Here is a 22,173-nt window from a genome sequence, read left to right on the forward strand (position 1 = left end):
CTTTATTAACACTATGACAATGGCAACCACTATTTATTGTGCACCTACTACATGCCAGGGACTGTGATAAGCGCTTTAGCTACATCATTTCCATTATTCCTCCCCACAGCCTCTTTGAAGTGGGTGAATTTTCCTCATTAGGAAGTTGTTAGTCCTCCTAAGGAGACATGGTAATGGGTGGTAGCAATATGATGAGGATTCAGGTCAGCCAGATCACAAAGCCCTGGCCTGCAGGCGTGGAGGGTGCCACCTACCACCTGCCACCTACCACCTGCGGATGGGACAGCTTCTCTGTTTCTTTTTACTGATAATTACCCTGCCAACAACCTGCAGTTTTTTTTTAATCCTCTATTCATCTCAACAAAATGGAAATCCATGGGACTGCAGGGTTGGATTTAACATGTATGCGCACGTGTGTGTGTGTGTGTGTGTGTGTGCATGTGTGTGTGTGTGAGAGAGAGACAGAGACAGAGAGCAAGAGTGCACAAGTGAAGGAGAAGGAGTTATCTGAGAGGCCTGGGGGTTACCAGCACCTTCATGATAGACCCAGGAAGACAAAGATCCCCGGGTGGGGCTGGCTTTGAGGCTGCACAGCCACAGAATTGCTTGTGAGTCAACAGTGCTGCAGAACAGCAGGGCACTCCTGGAACTGGGCTTGGTGTCGTCACCCACTGCCCCTTGCACAGGGCCCTGTGTACCGGGAAATGTTTGCAGGCTGGACACCCGCGGCTGCTTTCAACCAGGCAAGTGAGCTGGGTTAGAGGTAGCCACATGTTCCTGAGGGCTCATAGCTTCAGATCTGAGAGGGTTAGACAGGGCATCAGGGACTGAGGGTCACGGGAGAAGAATTTGCTCTCGTCCCTTTGCCCACGTGCCAGCAGGTCTTCTCAGACCTCAGAGGCCAGCTCTTCTGTTCTTCCCCACCTCGGAGGGGAGCCCCAGAAGTCACAGAGTCAGCTGTCTGCTTTCCACACTGCTCAGGGCTTTATTCTTGCACCATCCCCAGTTCTGGCCACACCAGGGAAGTGAGACATCGGGCATGGGCAGAGGGGCCAAATGCGCTGGTGTGGGGTAGGAGGTTTTGAATACACATTCCAGAGGGTGTTTATGGGGGAGCAGACAAGGCTGGAGCTTCATTCCTGGCAGGGAACAGCTCCAGCCCCCGAGGGCAGGAAATGAGGGCCAAAATGGTGGCTCAGAGGGACACAGCTGAGGTAAGCAGGGAAGAATTCCCACCAGGTGTCTCAGAAATGTCCTGGGAATGACCTGGCATGGTGGCTCACACCTGTAATCCCAGCACTTTGGGAGGCTGAGGCAGGCGGTCACCTGAGGTCAGGAGTTCAAGACCAGCCTGGCCAACATGGTGAAACCCCGTCTCTACTAAAAATACAAAAATTAGCCAGGCGTGGTTGTGGGTGCTTATAATTCCAGCTACTCGGGAGGCTGAGGCACAAGAATCACTTGAACCTGGGAGGTGGAGGTTGTAGTGAGCTGAAATCACACCTCTGCACTCCAGCCTGGGCGACAGAGCAAGAATCTGTCAAAAAAGGGGGGGAGAAAAGAAAAGGAAAGAAAGAAAAAGAAAAGAAAAAAGTCCTGGGAAGCTGGTAGAAGGAGGTTGAGATCTTCCTGACCTGGGAAAAGGAGGGAATTCCCAGGCATCTACAGACTAATAGGACTGTTGAAAGTTTGGTGTGAGGATGGGTTAAGGTGCTGAATTTTAGATTTTTATCCTCTCCACGGTGGCACAGTGTGTTCTGCAAACAAAGGAGAGCCTAAGCCTTGAAGAGCCCTTCTCAGAGCTCGCTACATTCTTTGGCTCCTTAGCCCAGTGAGATGGCCTTAGTTCTGAGCCCTGTACAATATGCAGGCTGGGTCAGAAGACCCCCAAGGCTCCTTCCAGCTCTGACAGGTCCTGTCGGGGGATCCAGCCTGCACACAGGGACTGGGCTTCTTTCAGCCCCACAGATGGTGACCCCTCTTCACCGCTGGTAAGATCGAAGCTCATCAGCAGGACCTTAGGCCCTGGCCTCCTTCCTTCTTGGTCCCTTGGGTTTTGGAGTTTTATGTGACATCAGTGTCCCAGAAATGCCCATCTTCTTCCTTTTCTCTCAGGGCACAGTTCCCTGAGGTCTTGTGGTTTATCCACCCCCACTCCTGTTCTATGTCCTCCTTCACTTGCTCTCCCCCACGCCCCTCCCACCAGAGAGTTTATAAGCTGACTGTCCCCTTGGTAACCTCCTGCTGTTCCCTACGAACATGGCCTGCCTGTTAGATTTCACTGCGTGACACTGCCTTGGTTATCTCCCTGTCGTGCCTAGTTCAGTGAAGAACACACAGCAGGTGCCGCATAAATGCACTCTGATGGAATAAACTGGTTATTTCCAGAGGGTGGGGTCTGTACAGAGCGGCAAAGTAGCGATAGCATGGGATGCTGATGGCAGTCTGTCATTGGTAAAGCAGAGCCGGCATCTCTACTCTCAGGGCTGTTGAGAGGATTTGTAGCGAAGCTGTGTGGGGAAATGCTTTGCAGATTGGAAGGTGTTGGGAATGTGTGTCATCTACCCTGGCCTCTCGCTCGGGAACTCTTGCCCACATTTGTCAACATCTGCTAGGCGTGTTGTCTTGGGAGAGGTCTCATTAACCCTCTGCCACCTTGAATTCTCTGGTCCCCAGAAATTCTGTCCTGTCTCACATACAAATGCCTCCAGCCCTCAGATCAGGGGTCTCCTCTCCTCCGGCAATACCTTGGGCGTGGGTCCAGCCTTGTCTGGCCCAAGAAATGGACCGTCAGCGAGGAATATCCGCACCAACATTCAAAAGTAAAAAGAATGATAGGCGGGAGCCCAGCATTTCAATTTGCGGGGTTGTTAACCCTGACAGTAACCAGAGCAGCAGAGCAGGACCTGAGTGCTTCCTTCCCTTCCTCCTTAGCCCTCCGTGAACATGCTCCCTACAAATCCTGTCCTGGTAAATGTCTCCCCTCATTTATTTTTATTTTTATGTTTATTTTTATTTTAGACAGGGTCTCGCTCTGTTGCCCAGGCTGGAGTAAAATGGCTTGATCTTGGCTCCCTGCAGCCTCGACCTCCTGGGCTCAAGCAATCCTCCCAACTCAGCCTCTCAAGAAACTGGGACTACAGGTGGGCACCACCATGCCCAGCTAATTTTTGTTTTTTTAATTTTAATAGAAACAAGGTCTTGCTCTGTCTTGTCTAGGCTGGTCTTGAACACCTGAGCTCAAATGATCCTCCTGCCTCAGCCTCTCAAAATGCTGGATTTGCAAGTGTGAGCCACCTCCCTCAGCCCTCACTGCTTTATTTGTCATCTCAGTGCCACCATTTCCTAGCTGTGTGACTTTAGACAAGTCACTTAGCCTCTCTGAGCCCATGTCATCATCCGTCAAATTGGGTTCTTTGGCAAATTAAAGGATGTATTCTATGTAAAGTGCTTTACATGGCAACTGGCACATAGTCAGGGCTCAATAAATGTTAATTATTATTATTAATAATGGCCACTGGCCGGGCGCAGTGGCTCCCGCCTGTAATCTCAGCACTTTGGGAGGTAGAGGCGGGCAAATCACATGATCAGGAATTTGAGACTAGCCTGGCCAACATAGTGAAACTCTGTCTCTACTAAAAATACAAAAATTAGCCAGGTGTGGTGGCATGCACCTATAGTCCCAGCTACTCGGGAGGCTGAGGCAGGAGAATCGCTTGAACCCAGGAGGCAGAGGTTGCGGTGAGCCGAGACAGCACCATTGCACTCCAGCCTGGGTGACAGAGCAAGACTGTGTCTCAAAAAATAATAATAATGGCCACTCTGAGGGTCCCAGTAAATAGGGTCCCTTACTACCTTACTTAGAGCAGAGTTGAGGAAATTAGTGGAGTTCTTCACTACCTTATTAGCCACTCTCTGCCCAAATAAATGTACCCCACCTTATCTTATTCATCGTGGGTATGCACCTATAAAAGCGTTCTTTATTTCATTCACAGCCTGAGTGTCCCCATAAAGGTGCTCCATGATGTCATCACCCCCTCTGTGTGGAGGACAGCTCCTCCCACCCATGGTGATTTGGGCCTTCTCTTAGGCAAGGGTGACTCCTGGGGGAACCTTAACTGGAGCTAATGTGCATTGACATTTTGCCTTCTGTGTTGAACACACATCCCATTTGTAGAGAATTAGAATTTTTTGACTTTAAATGTTTGCTGTTTCTGCGTGTGTATGTGTAAGAGAGAGTTCTTTTGTTTTGTTAAGAGACAGGATCTCACTCTGTTGCCCAGGCTTGAGTGCAGTGGTGCAAGCATGGCTTACTACAGCCTCGAACTCCTCGGCTCAAGTGATCCTCCTGCCTCAGTCTCCCTAGTAGCTGGGACTACAAGTGTGCACCACCATGCCCAGCTAATTTTTCTGTGTTTTGTAGAGACAGGGTCTCGCTGTGTTGCCCAGGCTGGTCTCAAACTCCTGGCCTCAGGTGATCCCCCTGCCTCAAAATTCTGAAGTGCTGAGATTACAGGCGTAAGCCACCATGCCAGCCAGAGAGAGCTTTTATCTTTTCTACACAAAGCGTGTTTCCCCCAGAAGAAATGCCTTCCTACTTTTGTGATGAATGTGAATAGAATGCAGACAGAAATTACAGAAATTCCCTGTGCCCCAGCACCTTACCAGGACATGACTGGCCTGGTGGGGTGACAGGGTGTTGTACACAGTGAGGGGAGGGAAGGGAGTGGGAGAGGAGGTGAGGCTCTGCAGAGCAGAGTGGACCATTCCTGGTCAGAAAACAGTGAGGAGGCCGGACACCGTGGCTCACGTCTGCAATCTACCCAGAACTTTGGGAGGCTGAGTCAGGCGGATCACTTGGGGTCAGGAGCTTGAGACCAGCCTGGCCAACATGTTGAAACCCCGTCTCCACTAAAAATACAAAAAAATTAGCCAGGCGTGGTGGTCCTCCTCTGTAATCTCAGCTACTAAGGAGGAGAATCGCTTGAACCTGGAAGACTGAAGTTGCAGTGAGCTGAGATCGCGCCACTGCGCTCCGGTCTGGGTGACAGGGCAAGACTCTGTCTCAGAAAAAAAAAAGAGTAAGGAAAGTGAAGTCCTCGGGTGGGGGGAAATGTAGCTGCAGGCAAGAACCAAGGAAGGTGTGGAGCCCCTAACCCAGTAGGGGAAAGGCTTGCTACCTTGAGCCCCGAGAGTGTCAGCATCCTGTACCTTTGCAGAGAGAACTTCCATCTACTCACAACGAGATACACCCCACTGCACGGTTAAGAAAACTAAGAGGGGAAATCAGGAAGAAGGGAAAAGAAAAGAGGAAAACCCCAGAGGAGACGAGGAGTCAGGCCTGGGCAGGGGTCTCCAGATGACGCATGAGGCTGCAGGAGGAAAGGTTTCCTTTGAAACACGTCTTTTATCTTGTCCTTTTCCCATGTATGTGAGCGTGTGTTTTGGAACGCACATAAAATGCGAGCACAGTAGCTGGCGTCTGATTTCTGCCAAGGTGCACAGAAACGGAGGGGCATGCCCAAACACTTCTTCATGGCTGCTGGATCAGGAAAGTGTTGCTTCTGTGGCCGTGAAGATGGAGATTTGCTGAGAGGCCAGGAGAGCGATGATGGGGGAGGGCTACTTCGGGAGAGGAAGTGGACAAGACCAGAGGTTGGGAAACAGGGGATGGGTTGATCCTAACAACTTGGAAAGGAGGGACTGGTACTGGGAGTAGGAGGTGGGGCCCAGGGGGAGGGCAGAGGACCCAGGAGCTTCAGCGGTGGACCCGGGGTGTGGCCGTGGGCAGGTCCCCAGCCCTGTCTGCAACTAGGGCAGTGCTTCTCAACCTTGAGGGAGCGGGGGAGGACACCACAGAGGGGAGGGGCATCTGGACCATTTAAATCCCTTTCTCCGCAGGGGGCCCAGGCAGCCTTGTTTCTAAGCTCAGCAGGGCCACTTACCATGCAGCCAGGGATGAGAACCAATGGCCCACCCTGCTGGGTGCTGGAATATGTAATGAAGTCCTGTGTGGGTCTGTCATGAACTCAGATTTGGCTCCTAACAGGTGCTGAGTGCATGTTTGCAAACCCAGGCACCTGTTATAAGGAGAGGACAGAGCTAAAGCAAGGACCCTGCGGAGGAATGGGCGGAAGGGACTGATGAAGTTGGGGGAAGGAGGTGCAGAGGAAAATGTTGAGGCTCGCTCTGGACTGCCTCGCCTGGGGATGGGGAACAGGGCTGCGAGGGAGGGGCAGCCAACGCTTTGAACTTGGGTGGGGCCTCCCTAAATAGAGCAGGGGAAGTCCAGGTGCTGGGCAGGGCTGTCTTCACCTGCCCGTCCTCAGCGCCGTGGGGGGACGCGGCGCAAAGAAGCCCTCCTGGGAATGTGGTGGAAATACCCACCTTGAAAGGCAGAGAGTGGGATCGTTGCCCTGAGCACCCGGGTGTGGTCGCAGCACCTCCTGTGAGGCCTCCCGACCTGCAGCTGGCTCCTGCATGTGCACCTGCCACTGCTGGCTCCAGGCCCAGGCCCAGCTGGAGGTCCAAGCTGGAACCCTGGGCAGTGTCCAGTGCACTGTGGCCTCAAAGTGCCAAGCCATGGTTTAGTACTCCAACTGGCAAGGCCCTGGGTTCAAACCCTGCTCTGAATTTGTCCTGTTGCTTCCCCATGGTGTCATTTGGTTTGTTCCTCTGTCCCTTGTGTTCCCTGATAACCAGAAGTTACCTCTCAAAGCTTGGTTAGATCAGATGAAACATCTTTGGCCAAAGAACGTCACAGGGAAGGTTGGGGTCTTCCTGCTGCATCATCTCATACCATTCTGCTGTCACACTTCTGGCGGAGGTTTTTAACGATCCAGTTTCCTGGACCCCTCCCCAGAGGCTCTGATCCTGCCATGCTGATGTTGGAGCCCAGGTATCTGTATTTTTCAAAACCACCCCAAGTGATCTGCTGTAGTGCATTGCCTGCATCCCTGACCCCAGTAGCCAGCTGGTCAGGGACTGTCCTTGGTTTTCTGAAGGGCATAGAATAAGGGAGTGGGTGGGACAGTCCAGGTAGGTGCCAGCCCTGGTGGCCAGTGCTGTCAGGTGTGAGGCAGGATGGGTGGCCTCTGGGCTACCATAAAGAGGGGGATGGGTTCCCTCGGGGCAGCTCCAGGTTCAGCTGGGAGTCCTTGCAAGACCAGGAGTGCCCCACGCACTGTGCTCCCAGCGTCCAGCATAAGGCCTGACTCAGCATGAATGTTTATAGGCACAGCGCTTCCCTGGGCCTTAATTCCCCCAAGGAGCTGAACTAGGTGATGTCAAAAGTCCCGCTTAGGCCGGGTGCGGTGGCTCAAGCCTGTAATCCCAGCACTTTGGGAGGCCGAGACGGGCGGATCACGAGGTCAGGAGATCAAGACCATCCTGGCTAACATGGTGAAACCCCGTCTCTACTAAAAATACAAAAAAAAAACTAGCCGGGCGACCTGGTGGGTGCCTGTAGTCCCAGCTACTCGGGAGGCTGAGGCAGGAGAATGGCGTGAACCCGGGAGGCGGAGCTTGCAGTGAGCTGAGATCTGGCCACTGCACTCCAGCCTGGGCGACAGAGCGAGACTCCGTCTCAAAAAAAAAAAAAAAAAAAAAAAAAAAAAAAAAAAAAAAAAGTCCCGCTTAGCTTTGACATTTTATGACCTAACATTGTAATGGAATCACTAACATGCATGGTCATTTACAGAATGCTCCTAAGGCCTTTCCAGGACACTCCTATTGTTCCCCCCACCTCGCCCCCACCCACTGCCTCCACCCTACTCAAATAGTAAGAAAACATTCACAGGTGGAGACTTTTCTTCAACAGGTCTTTAGTGGCTGGGCACGGTGGCTCACGCCTGCAATCCCAGCACTTGGGGAGGCTGAGGTGGGAGGATTGCTTGGGCCCAGGAGTTTGAAACCCAGCCTGGGCAATATAGCAAGACTCCATCTCCACAAAAATTTTTAAAAACTTAGTAGAGCATAGTGGCATGTGCCTATAGTCTCAGCTACTCAGGAGGCTGAGGTGGGAGGATCAGCTGAGCCAAGTAGTTCGAGGCTACAGTGAGCTGTGATTGTGCCACTGCACTGCAGCCTGTGTGACAGAGTGAGACCCTGTCTCAGAAAAAAAGAAAGAAAGAAAGAAAGAAAGAAAGAAAGAAAGAAAGAAAGAAAGAAAGAAAGAAAGAAAAAAAGAAAAGAAAAATGGTCTTTATTGAACATCTATCTTTGTACTGATGAGCACCCCAGAGACACCTGGGCCCATCAGGGTTTCTAGAATGTTCTAGAATGTTCAGGATCCCCTGAGTTGGCAAGACTAGACATTTAGGGGGAACTGTATGACAATCACCCAAAACTGATGGGCAGAAATGCTGTGACCCCAAATAGGCCTCTGGGCCTTGATGGCATCCTCAGTAACATAGACAGCGTGGCACCCCTTTGCGTGTCTGAACGCAGAGGGCTGGGACTCTACCTGAGCAAGCACAGGGCGTCTGGGCTCACCTGTGAGTCCTGAACTGCACAGCAAAGTGGAGAAACTGACCCAGCTCTCGGCATGTGTCCTTGGGAGCTACTTCCCTCTGTGGTCACCAGGCAGCATGTGCCAACCTGTGAGCTTGGTGCCTCTCAGGGAGACTCTCTGGGGTCTGAAGAGTGAGGTCCCTGCCTTTTACCCGTCTCTGGACACCCCTCTGGGCCTAGGCCCTTCCCTGTGAATCCCCTGCTTGAAGGAAGAGACCCACAGCCCTGGAGTTCCTCTGGGGTGCCAAGTGGGGGACTGTGTTTGGTCCTGGGGAGGATGGGCTGCAGCTCCTGAGCAGGCCAGGGGTGCAGGACCCCTCCCTCCCCCGCTTCTCCTGTCCTCCTCCTTTTTCCACCCTAGACTCCTCTCACCTCTTGCCCCCTGTTCCCACTCTCTTTCCTCCTCCCCAGGTCCCACCAGACTGCTCCATGCCCCGGCCCACAATTTGGCTGAAGGCAACAATCCCTCTCTCACACCCTCCTCCCTTTCTCCAGTCTTATCAACTTCACTTCTCTGTGAAATGAAGGGGTGGGGTGGGGTGGCAGGTAAGAAAGAAAGAAAAAGCACTTCATGCTCACAACACAACAAAAAACAGGTTTAAACATTTTACAGGTTTCAACATTTTTCAGGCCGTCTTGTCACATCTTATCAGATCAGCCAGAGCCGCAGGCAGGCGCTCCGGGAGCTGCTTTGGAGAACAGAAGCTGCAACATTCCAGCCCAGGCACTGCCCCGCCCTCCACACCCCTTCCCTCCCTTCCCTTTTCTCCCCAAAGAAACATCCCACAGGGCTCCCTGGGATGAAGCGCAGGGCCCGCAGCCTCTTCCCTCTGACTGGGGTATAGTCTGTGGCCAAACCCTTGGCTTTGAAATTCTGCCTGCATCCTTTCCTTCTTCCCATGGCTGTCCAGAACCATGGTCCTCCTAGACTCTCAGGTGGTCCCTGGCAGCGGAGCTGTGCCACCTCCTCGGATGGCACCTCATGGTCCTGAAAGGGAACCTTTAGAAGCGAGTTGCTAAAGTCGCTCACAGAATGTAGAAGTGGTCATTGAGCCAGCAGGGCTAGTGTGTTTCCCAGGCTCCTAGGGCCTGTCCTCAGGGGCTCCTGCCTGAGGGGAAGGAATAGCTTTTTACTTGGTTATCTTTTCTCTGCGTGCGTGGGTTTTTCTCCTGTGGTGTGGATCACTGCCTGGGATATCCCTTTCCACTCAGAGTCACCCCCAGACCTCACCTTTCTGTTCCTGCTGCACTCACGGTGACATTAGTGACACAATGCAGAGTGACAGGTCCAGGAAGGGCTGGCCAAAGCCCAAAGGCTCAGAGTTTAGCTGAGCCAACCTGAGGGACAGACCCAGAACCTGGGTCCCAGGACAACAGGGATGAGCTGGCTTTGTAGCTTGTAATAGGAGCAGGGTTAGGGCTGGGAGGTCCCACTGTGTGGTCAGAGAGGGGTCCCCAAGGGAAGGCAGCTGTGCACTGAAGGCTTAGGATGCATCATAAGAAAAGCAAAAGGGGGAAGCGCAGAGGAGGGAGGGGCCCTCTGCGTAGGTATGTTGGCTGTGCATCTCGTGGGGACTTCGTCCGGAATACAGAAAACACGAGCCAGACCTGGGCGCCTGCTGCCAGTGTTGGCTGGGCAGGGGCTGAGGTGTTGGGAGAACCCACCTTTCCAGCCTCCTAGTGTGAGGTTCAGGCCCTGAAGCTGGGCTGGCTGGCCCTCGGCCCCTAGCCCCTCCCTGGTGACCTCACCCCTTGGCATATGGCATCACTGCTCCCACCGTGAGGCTCAGTGTCCCCCCACCCGTGTGCCCACAGCCAAGATCGGGCCTAAAGTATAATTCAACTTTTAGCTCCCAGGCAAACATCCCCAGATGGATTTCTAGCTTCTGTTTCCCTCTTGGGCCCAGTTCTATCTCTATGTGGTGCCTGGAGGTCTCTCTGGCCCCACACACTTCCTCGTCTTGTTCCCAAAGGTGCTTTGCTTCTTACCTTCCCATCTTGGTGGACACCATCTCCATCTTCCTGGTCATCCTGGCTCAAAACCTTGGCCATACTTTCCTCCTTCCTCCTGTTTCGCATGGGATCAAATGGCTACCAGTCCTTATTCACAGCTTCCTGTCTGTTCCTGAAGCCACTGTCCTGAGATGGCCAGGGGGCACATCCCCTGCCACAGACCCTGGTGACCTAGGCGCATGGGTCTTGGTCCAGCTGCACAATGAGAGCTGGGCCCTGGGAGGTTGCAATGGATCCCCAGGCCCCAGAGTCTCCTTAGCATCCACGCAGCCCTGCCTCCCAGCCGCTTTCCCAGCACCCACCTCTTGTCTCATTTTGCACATGACTGACAGGACAATATTCCAAAGCCCAGCTAAGGAACGTGCTGGTTTGTCCGATAATGCCTGGCACTCAGGGCCCCTCCCTAGCTGCTTCCCTTCCTCTGCTCCTCTATGTGGCTCCTAGAACCTGGCGTGGGGGGACATGCCACCTTGTCTGGAGCTGTCCCCCTGCCACCTGTCACCACCTGAGGGCCCCTAGCCGTCCTTCTCCAGCTCAGTAACTGCTCCACATGGAGCCCTCCAGAGGTAGTGAGGACCCACTTGCCCCCGTTCCTGCAGATCGCTCGCCCTGACCATGCACCCTCTGGCCCGGAGGTTACTGGAGCTGAAAGTTACAAGTGCCTTGGGACCATGTCTCACTCATTTAAGTGCCCAGACCTAGTAGGTGCTCAAGAAATGCTTGTTGGTCTGTTACTGACAGCAGCCTCCTGGGCTGGGTGCTCCTTGGGTGTGGATTCATTCATCTCCACGTTCCCAGACCTGGAACCCTGCCAGGCTGAGAGTCATCACTCAGTTCGTGTGTGTTGAGTGAATAGGCAGTGAATGACTTTGTTTACCAAAGCCAGACTTTAACCTGCTCTCTGAAGGACAGGCACTTCCTCTGACTCCACAAATCACCAGGCCCCAATCTTGACAGCTGGGGCTAAATCAAGACAGGAGCCCACTGGGCTTAGAGCCCGGGCAGCTGCTCCTTCAAGGTTTCATCTCAAGACCATGGGTCCCAGCTCAGGACCTGCACCCACTCCACCCTCACCCTTCCCTTCCTGTCCTAGACATAGGCAAGGGTGCTCCCACCCCTGCTGGAGATGCAGGGGAGCCAGAGGGCCCCTGCCCCCTGTTGAGAGAATGAACTAGCCCCTCATGGCAAGGCCCGGAGACATCTCCCACTTCTTCGATGAAAGGCACCCCCTGAGGCACCTCGGCACTCTCCCAGAGCCACAGGACACAGCCCCACCGGAGCCCCTTTGGGCTCAGAAGAAACCCCCTACCCTTGGCCCTGTACTGAAATGTCGACAAGGTCCAGACCTGTGCTCAGTACCTGCAGGGTGCACTTGTGTTCCAGGAGGGCGAGGAACAGTGGCAGCTGGAATCCTGAGCTAGGTTTCTCTGGCTTTGTCACAAGCCCCCTGCCAAGCAGCCAGGTGAGCGCCTCCAGTCCAGGCCTGTGGCCTCCCTCATCCTCAGCAGTGATTGCCTCGTCACTACGGGTGTAAGCTTCTTGGAAGCTCCAGGAGTTGGGTGTGTCAGAGCCCACCAGGCCCAGCCCCACGGCATGCACATGTGCCCCTGAACTGGCTGGGCTTCCTGTCCTGACATCTGCCAATCCTGAACGGCTTCTTGACCTAAGTGGAAAGGTAGTGGCCTGAGTTCCAAAGCCAACGCTTGGTTCCTTACTTCCTGCTCTTTCCTCAAACCTTTCCTTTCCCTTCTAGAAGTTTCCGTGGAGGGTGGAGCCCCTCTGGGCCCAGGAACAGGTTGGGCCTTTTTCCAGTACTGCCCAGGAGCCAGCAGGTGGAGCACCTGGCCCTGGGCTGTTGTGGGGTTGACAGGAGCACTGTGGCCCCCACTGCAGGGAGAGAAAAATGACCACAGGAGAGGTGGTTTCTGACTCCCTCTCCTCACCTTCCCTCCTCCTCTCCCTCTCAGCAGCCATGTCAGTCGTTTTAAGAGACACTAGATCTTCAGATCAGAGTCTTCAGATGCCTTCCCTTTGAGGCTGGCAGAGATGGTTAGGTTTCTGCATGGAAAAAGGTGAGGGCAAAGGGCCCACTTCTGCAAAGAAGGCATGACTGGGAGAGGCTTGGCCCTGGAGGGCATCCTGAGACCAGAGGGAAGAGGGGAGCCTTTCCCTGGGCCGCAGCCCCTGGGTCCACCTTCTACAGCCCCACCCATGTGGAGCCAGGTGGGTCCCTTTTGTGCCCAGCCCCAGAGAAGCCTCTGAGAATGTGCATTCATCACCCCCAGGTTAGGAGCCTGGTGGGTAAAAGAATCGTGAGCCCTGGGTTCTCCTCCCACCTCCCGGGCAGCCAGCTGTGTGACCCCAGAAAACGACAAACCCTCTCTGGGTCTCAATCCTCCCATACAGAGGAAGAGGGAATTAGACTAGACCCGGGGCTCTGGAATTTCGTCCTGCAGAGGGGCTCTAGGTGGGGAGTTGGAGGTTGGGGATGCAAACACCTCCCCTCCTTTTATTTTTTAAAATTTTGCTATTTAACTATTTTAAAGTGTACTATTCAGTGGCATTAAGTACATTCCAATGCTGTGCGGCCATCACCACTGTCTGTTTTCATCACTCCTAACACTGTACTTATTAAGCAGTAACTTCCCACTTTGTCCCTTCCAGAGCCCCTGGCAACCTCTGTTCTACTTTTTGTCCCTATGAATTTACCTAGACACCTCATGTAAGTGGAATAATACAGTGTTTGTCCGTCTGTGTCTGGCTGCTGTCACTTAGCTTGTTTTCAAGGTTCTTCTACATTGTAGCTTGCATCAGAATTTCATTCCTTTTTTTTTTTTTTTTTTTTTTTGAGACAGAGTCTTACTCTGTTGCCCAAGGTGGAGTGTCTTTACCTAGAACCTTATGTAAGTGAAATCATATAGCATTTGTCCTTCTGTGTGTGGCTGCTATCACTTAGCTTGTTTTCAAGTTTCCTCTACATTGCAGCTTGCATCAGAAGCATCAGAATTTCGGCCGGGCGCGGTGGCTCAAGCCTGTAATCCCAACACTTTGGGAGGCCGAGACGGGCGGATCATGAGGTCAGGAGATCGAGACCATCCTGGCTAACACGGTGAAACCCCGTCTCTATTAAAAAATACAAAAAAAAAAAAAACTAGCTGGGCGAGGTGGCGGGCGCCTGTAGTCCCAGCTACTCGGGAGGCTGAGGCAGGAGAATGGCGTAAGCCCGGGAGGCGGAGCTTGCAGTGAGCTGAGATCCGGCCACTGCACTCCAGCACGGGCGACAGAGGGAGACTCTGTCTCAAAAAAAAAAAAAAAAAAAAGAAGCATCAGAATTTCATTCCTTTTTTTGGGGGCCGGGGGACAGAGTCTTGCTCTGTTGCCCAGGCTAGAGAACAGTGGTGCAATTGGCTCACTGTAACCTCTGCCTCCCAGGTTCTAGCAATTCTCCTGCCTCAGCCTCTCGAGTAGCTGGGATTACAGGCATGTGCCACCAGGCCCGGCTAATTTTTGTATTTTTAGTAGCGATGGGGTTTCATCATGTTGTCCAGGCTGGTCTTAAACTCCTGACCTTAGGTGATCCACCCACCTCGACTTCCCAGAGTGCTGGGATTACCACCACCACACCCGCTTCCTTCCTTTTTCTGGCTGAATAAGGTCCCGTTGTATGGATGGGCCACCTGTTGTTTATCCATTCGTCTGCTGAGGACTCTTGGATTGTTTCTACCTTTTGGCTGCTGTGAGTAGCACTGCCATGAACACTGGTGTACAGGTGTCTGTTGGAGTCCCCATTTTCAACTCTTTTGGGTGTATACCAGCTATGGCATTGCTGGATTATAGGATGATTCTCTGTTTAACTTTTTGAGGGACAGGGCTCTCTTTTCCTATGTTCTGTATGTAGGGTAGAGGAGGGAGATTGTGTGTGATTCCTTCTGGGAGGCCACCTGGGTGGGTGCAGGGCTGCATACCCTAATGGATCACTCAGGGGAGTAGGCGCTGGCAGCACAGTGGGGGTCCCTGGCAGCAGCCGGACCCCCAACAGCAGGGGATTGGCCGTCACTGGGTGGATGGCAGCATCTGAGGCCAGCAATCCCAGTGTCAGACCAGGCGGGATGCCCTGCACAGGGTGCCTTTAGGTGTCTCACCATATGTTAGGTGCATAAGTCAATGCAGAATCCAGGCTGACCTGAATTCACTGATTAGAAATGCTCTCTATGGCCGGGCACGGTGGCTCACACCTGTAATCCCAGCACTTTGGGAGGCAGAGGCAGGTGGATCACTTGGTCAGGAGTTTGAGACCAGCCTGGCCAATATTGCAAAAATCTACTGAAAATACAAAAATTAACCAGGCATGGTGGCACATGCCTCTTTTTTTTTTTTTTTTTTTTTTTTTTTTGAGACGGGAGTCTCGCTCTGTGGCCCAGGCTGGAATGCAGTGGCCGGACCTGAGCTCACTGCAAGCTCCGCCTCCCGGGTTTACACCATTCTCCTGCCTCAGCCTCCTGAGTAGCTGGGACTACAGGCCCCACCACCTCGCCTGGCTAGTTTTTTGTATTTTTTAGTAGAGACGGGGTTTCACCGTGTTAACCAGGATGGTCTCGATCTCCTGACGTCGTGATCCGCCCGTCTCGGCCTCCCAAAGTGCTGGGATTACAGGCTTGAGCCACCGCGCCCGGCCAGCACATGCCTCTTATCCCAGCTACTTGAGAGGCTGAGGCAGGTGAATCACTTGAACTCAGGAGGTGGAGGTTGCAGTGAGCCTAGATCACGCTTTTGCACTCCAGCCTGGGCAACAGAGCAAGACTCTGTCTCAAAAATAGAAAAACAAATGTCCTCTCTGCCTTGTGCTCACCATGCAGGCCCCCTGCAGCCCTCTGGCCACAGCAGGCATCATCAGGGTAGAGGCACAGAACTGGGGTAGGGGGTGGGAGTTAGATGAGGCCACGCATGAGGTTTAGGTCTGGCTTATTTGGAGAGGAATATTTCACTCCAAGGGGTCAATACCAAAGTTTCCACAAGCAGCCTGTTGTTCAGTGCACCCACAGCCCATCCGCCTGGCTGCCCGTGTCTGTCCTCAGCCCAGCTGGGCAGTGGGTGGTCAGGGTGGAGGATGAGCCAGCTTCAGGAGGAGGGTGGCAGGGCCCTAGGGAAGGGAAGGACCAGGCCAGGAGTTGGGTATAAATAGCCCCTGACCCAGCTGCGAAGGCCTGGCAGGGTCCTCTGCCCTCCCCCTCACCAGCTGCCAGTGCCAGGCAGGTCTCTATCCCCCTTGGGAGCCTGGCCATCGTCTCAGATCCTAAACGTAGGAACTTCCTCAGCGGAACCAAGGAGTCTTGTCCTGTGTGTAGGCGGAAGCTCCGGATGCCGGGAGGTCTGGCGAGTGAGGGGCATCAGGCTGGTCCTTTGGAAGAATTCTTCATTCCTTTCCTCCAGAATCAGCGAATACCTAGCATGTGCCTGGCCCTTTGGAAGGCTGAGTGGGCGGGTGTGTGTGTGTGTGTGTGTGTGATGGGGGAGGGACTGGGGAATAACTGGAGAACATACTACCTCTCTTCTTGGACACGGAGACCGGCACAGCCAGATGGAATTGGAAACAAATCAATTCAGCACTTTGGGATAAGAAGGTTTGAATTAGGGGCCGGGCGCGGTGGCTCAAGCCTGTAATCCCAGCACTTTGGGAGGCCGAGACGGGCGGATCACGAGGTCAGGAGATCGAGACCATCCTGACTAACACAGTGAAACCCCGTCTCTACTAAAAATACAAAAAAAACTAGCCGGGCGAGGTGGCGGGCGCCTGTAGTCCCGCACTCTCGGGAGGCTGAGGCGGGAGAATGGCGCAAACCCGGGAGGCGGAGCTTGCAGTGAGCTGAGATCCGGCCACTGCACTCCAGTCCCGGCGACAGAGCGAGACTTCGCCTCAAAAAAAAAAAAAAAAAAAAAAAAAAAAAAAAAAAAAAAAGAAGGTTTGAATTAGGTATAGGAAAGACTCAGGCGGAGGAGAGGTGACTTCTGTCTGGGAGCTCACAGAAGCCTTTAGAATGGTGGCGACCTAGGAATCAGGTTTCGAAGGATGGGCAGGATATTTCCTGGGGGCCTGGCAGCGGAGAGGTGCTCTGGGCCGAGGGCTCAGCATGCGCAAAGGTGTGGAAGTGTGAAACGCCCCGCTGCAGTTGTTCAGCTGGCTAGGCAAATCCATCAAAGCCACGCGCACTTTGGCACAAAGAATCCAGGAGCATGAGACTCACTGTGCCGCCTCCCTCAGTGGAACGTGTACTTCAATAACGGGGAATAGGAGTGGCGAGTTAAAGTAATGTGTCCGCGATGGTGGAATTTCAGCAATGTGGGGGCAGGAGGCTCAGGGTGGGGGTGGCCGGGCATGTTTGGGGGAGGGCAGCCATCCTGCAGAAATCAGTCCCATGGCCACTGCCTCATTAGTCTCTGACACCGGCCCAGGAGCTAAGCCCCATTGCCAGAGGCCTTGCTAATTACTCGCAAGATGTCCCCATCTGAACTGAAGCCTTTGGAGCATCCTGAAAATGTCCTTTTGCCTGCACTCTTTGAGTGACCTTGAACTCTCAGCCAGATCACAACTGTCTTTGTTCCGCCACCCCTGTGAGGACTGAGGTCTGATCCAGGCATCCTTCCCAGTGTTGGATGGGAAGGGGCTGAGATTTCTGATGTGTTCTACCAAGTCAGGGATGCAAGGATGGAAGAAATGAGGTTGGTGACAAGGCAGGGAACAAAGTGCTGGGGACAGCTCCAAACACACTGTAACCATAGCAACCACCATCTAGCAAGGGCTCCCCACGTGCCACACACTGGATTGTGTCACTTATTCCTCCTGTCATGTCTATTTTACTGATAAAGAAACTGAGGTATAGAGAAGTTAAGAAAATTGCTGAGATCAGCAGCTAGGAAGTGGTAGAGCTGGATGGGACCCTGGCACCATGGCTCCCCGGTCCACAGTTGGTGGGACCTGGGCAACAGGAAGGAGACAGGGTTTGGTGGAAAGAGGGAAAACAGCTCATCATGTCTGAGGCTCAGGAATTGTTCTCAGAGGACCTCACACTGGAAGTCAGACAAACCCAGGGCTTGAATTCTGGCTCAGCCACTTCCTTGCATAAGTCACCCAACTTCTCCATGCCTGTTTCCTCATCTGTAAAACGGGGATGACAATACTGACCTCTCAGAGTTGCTGTGAGGATTCAGTGAGATCATGTATTTGAAGTGTCTGGCACAGAGCAAGTACTACGTAAATAGTTGTCATTAGTATTGCCAGTGTCCATGTAACTGCGGGGACAGAAGGAAATCCCCGTGGGGCAGAGGAGAGACTGCGTCTGCACAGCAGGAAGGGCTCAGTGGCGTCTCCTTCCTGGAGATGTCTGGGGAGCACTCTGGCTTTTGCGGCCAATCAAGCCATGCCAGGCAGTGTGCCAGAGCTCAGGTGCTCTGCTGGGCTGTGAAGACCCACCTGGGAGGAAGCAGGGAAGCCCTTGGAGAGCTGGGTGAGGAGCCGCCTTGCCAGCATGGGCCCCCCGACTCCTCAGTCCCCTGAGCCAGCCGGCCTGGCTCTGTGGATATGGCTGTGTGGCCTTGCACAAGTTGCTCCTCTTTGATGGTCTGGGCTCTGTGCTTTTTCTTTTTCTTTATTTCTTTTTTTTTTTTTTGAGATGAAGTGTCGCTCTGTCACCCAAGCTGGAGTGCAGTGGCGTGATCTTGGCTCACGGAAACCTCCACCTCACAGGTTCAAGCGATTCTCCTGCCTCGGCCTCCTGGGTAGCTGGGATCACAGGCGTGAGCCACCTGGCCTGGTCGGCCTCTGTTTTTCATCTGTATAATGGGCTTAGTGCTCCTTTAGGGCTCCTCCTGTGGGTTCCGCTGTTGGACCAGGGCTCGGCCTCCAGTTTAGCTTGAGGGTGCCCAGGCCTGCAGAAGGTATAAAGCAAGGTCTGGGAGAGGGGGAGGAAGGAGGAGGCAGGAAGGCAACGGGAAGGGGAGGAGGAGGGCAGAGGAAGGGTCTCTGAGTGCCTCTCACTCCTGCCTCAGCTCCTCGCTGCAGCGGTCCTGCATAGGGCTTTGGGTCCCAAACACCAGAGGAAGGGACGGGGACAGTCCAGCCTTCTTCCCTGTATCTTGCTCCTGAGCTGCCCATCTAGGATGGTGCAAGGCCAAGTTGTCTGCACTGAACCCTCCCTCAGTTTCCCCTCCAGTGATTGCAGGGCTGTGGGGACAGCTGGCACAGCAGGACTGGACGTGCTGCTCAAGAGCATGGGAGGGGCAGCCTGAGCCCGGAGGGAGGCTCAACGGGGACATTTGCAGCCCTGCAGACAGGGCAGGGTACCAAAAAGCCTTAAGCAAGCGAATTTACTCTCTAAACCTCAGTTTCCTCATCCAGGAGATAGTGATGTTCTTCACGTTCGGGAATTGATCAGAAATGTTGCCTATAAAGTGCCTGGCAAGCAGTAACAGTTGCTAAATGGCAGATGTTTGACTTGGCCCTGCCTCCAGCCCAGAAGTTTTGTGTACTAAAAAGTACACAAAAAAGCTGAACCCTGCCCCATGGGGTCTTCTCCCGGCCCCTCTTTCCGAGGCTTTTGCCCATCACTTTTTGTGGGAAACTTGACTTAGGCCAATGCTGGACCAAAGCCTTGGTCAGTGCTGGACACATTGGGAGAGGAGATGGGCCCCTTCTTCCAGCTCACACTGCCCCTGGTCATACGGCAGATTGCAATTGTCCTTGAAGGCCACTGACACTCACAGGTCATTTTCTCAGGTTCTCCCACACAATGTCATTTCTGCTGTTACTGTGCTGAGGGGAGGGAATGGAAAGGCATCAATTCCAACCTTGGTTTTCTAGTATTTTAAACTCTTCTGCCCCACCCCATAAGGTCATTCTTTCTGTCGCTGACTCTTTATAAAACCTGAGAGAGTTGATGGAATATTGATTGAAAACTGAGGGGCAGAGGAATGGAGTGAATTGACCAGTCACCTGCTGTTGGGTGTGGGCAGTGAGATCTGCGATCTCCCTTCTGACTCTGTGCTAAACTTGTTTTGAAACAAAGCCAAGCTCCACTCTCTCATGAGAAAAGAGGTGGAGCTCTAGAAACTTTTAGGGAACTGGAAAGATGGTCATGGAGGCCCTGGTAGACAAAGGGCTTGGTGCAAGCCAGTGATTCCTTGGACAGACACTGGGAGGCTCTGGGCTGGGCTGGCAGCATCGTGGGGAAGAGGCTGAGGGCATTGCCAAGGGCGGTGTGTGTGTGTGTGTGTGCGCGTGCTCACGCACACGTGCGTGTCCCATGAGTCACTGGAAGTGTCCATGTGGTCCCAGTATCCTGGACTGCCTTGGAAATTGCCCAGCCTGATCTCTTCAATGCCCATTAGGGAAGCTGGACCCAGAACCTGGAAAGGACTGGATCTGGGCTCCAAATACCATCTTTCTAGTCCAAACCTCTTTTCATGGCTTTGCATTGCCCCCATGGGCCCCCACAAGCAGTTTCTGCTGGTCCCATCCCCCTGCAAGCTGGATACAGCCAGAGGGCTGACTTGCCTGGGTCAGAGCTCTGCACTTTGAGGGGTGGCACGCTTCCAAGGTCAAAGGTAGCACATTCAGGTGCCAGGACACAGGCCCTCTGCCTCTCCACCTACGCCAGGGGGTTCACAAAGCGTCCATGGAGCCCAGGATGGGCTCTGCGCTTTGTGCCCGCAGTGTCACTACCCTCTGTCTGCCTGCAGGTCCCTGGCCCTGGGCCAGCAGTACACATCTCTGGGCTCACAGCCCCTGCTCTGCGGCTCCATCCCAGGCCTGGTCCCCAAGCAACTGCGCTTCTGCCGCAATTACATCGAGATCATGCCCAGCGTGGCCGAGGGCGTGAAACTGGGCATCCAGGAGTGCCAGCACCAGTTCCGGGGCCGCCGCTGGAACTGCACCACCATAGATGACAGCCTGGCCATCTTTGGGCCCGTCCTCGACAAAGGTACTGCCTCAGGGCTGAGGGGGAGGGGGGTAAGGGGATGGGTGGGGGGAGGGATCAGGACTGTATGCCCTTCCACCCCAGTAAGGGTGCCTCTTCTCTGAAGCCAGGGTCCCTCTGGGAGGGTTGATAAATTTGGTTGCATAGCTGCCACACCTTCCCAGGCGCTGCTGGGGGCTGGGCCGCCTTGAGATGCATCAGGATCCTGAGGTTTGAGGGCCGACACCAAGAAGGCCACAGACTTCCTTCCTGGCTTTTGCACAGTGGGAGCCTCAGGCTCCCGCTGTGGACATTTGTGACATTTTCCCAATGCTGTGTTAAGTGCTATGCAAATACCGCTTTGGGGTGGGACTGAGAGCATTGCCACCCCCAGGTCCCTCCCATCTAAAAAGTCCTCAGGAGCCGAGGAAGCTGCTTGGTGCTGTCATAGCATTGCGTTGCCCCCCAAGAGCCCCTCTGGGTTTCTGTTCATCCTCATGCACTGTCAGCTGGATACGCCCAGGAATCATGGTGGGGCTAGAGGGTGCACTGGCCTCTGGGTAACTTTCCAGCTATCTTGCAGCCCGGGAGTCTAACTGGCTGTACCTCAAGTGGACAGGGAACCACGTGATTCGACTTTGAACCTGGAGGCCCTGGGAGGGAGGCTAAGTGGGACAACTGCTCCCAAGAAGGGGACTTGGGGGCTCACGGACTGGGTAGAAGATGGGCAGCTCTTTGGGGAACGGCAGTGTCCAGGAATTTAACGATCCCGGCTGGGCTGGCCATCGCCAGAGTTGCTCTGCCACCCAAACTGCTGAGCCTAGCCCTCCCTCCTATTAGAAGCTAGGGAATTAATGGGAGCTGCCTGTACAGCCAGAAAGAAAAGGGATCTGACATTCGGGTGAAGGGGTAGGGTGCTGGGTGGGGTGGGGGGAAACTGACCACCCCCATTTTAGAGTGCAGTTCTCCTTTACCGGTGCCTCAGGTACACAGGGTCTGTCCCACCTACAGGCAGAGTGCGGGCTATTGTCATGGGACAGGAGGATAATTAGCAAATCAATGGATGATGATTCTGTTTACGCTTCTATTACCAAAACTAATTATTCCTTGTTGACACAAAAGATTTGGCCTCTTAATTGGGGCCAAGTGGCGGCGGTTTGCATTTCAAACTCGATCTTGTTGGTGTGTTGGTCTCAGCGCTTTCCGGTGCCCCTTCTCGGGCCAGGTAGCGCTGAATCAAACAGCTTGCGTCTAGACGCACTCCCCAAAAGCGAGTCACCTCTGATCGCTCTTCCCGTCTCCCGCCAAGAACCAGGGGAAAGCGGGTCTGGGTGCGCTGCCCATTCACTCCGCGTTGAACGTTTTAAGTCACCGCGGTAGGTTCTGGCACACGCCCCGGTCCCTAGAGGGCCCGAGGACAGGTTTGGGTTGCGGCGGGAGGGGCGATGTGTGCCCGAGAGTTTAGGAATTTGCTGGTGGCAGCGAGGAGAGGATCCCGGAAGACGCCGCGAGCGCATACGCGCCCCAGTCGGTGCCTAGAGCCCGGGCCTTGAACCCAGGTTCGCGCCCAGCTCCTGCTCCATGTTTGCACCCCGCCCCCGGCGAGTCCCTACACCCCAGCCGCGTGGACGGCCAAGGGTTAATCTCTGCCCCCCGCTTTGAGACCCGGGGAGCAGGGGCTCTGGCAGCCCGGGGCGCG

At 54.0% G+C, this 22,173-nt stretch overlaps 1 protein-coding gene across 1 annotated transcript in view; it reads left to right on the plus strand.

Moving 5' to 3' along the window:
• The window catches only part of WNT3 (Wnt family member 3), a 54,622-nt gene that overhangs the window by 23,052 nt on the left and 9,397 nt on the right, over nt 1-22,173 (plus strand). The window contains exon 2 of the mRNA XM_010389040.2: nt 20,257-20,498. Within this exon, the coding sequence (XP_010387342.1) occupies nt 20,257-20,498 (242 nt within the window). The remainder of the gene's footprint in view (nt 1-20,256; nt 20,499-22,173) is intronic.

This window comes from Rhinopithecus roxellana, chromosome 19 (genome assembly GCF_007565055.1).
Source record: "Rhinopithecus roxellana isolate Shanxi Qingling chromosome 19, ASM756505v1, whole genome shotgun sequence".
In the NCBI taxonomy this organism is placed as follows: domain Eukaryota; kingdom Metazoa; phylum Chordata; class Mammalia; order Primates; family Cercopithecidae; genus Rhinopithecus; species Rhinopithecus roxellana.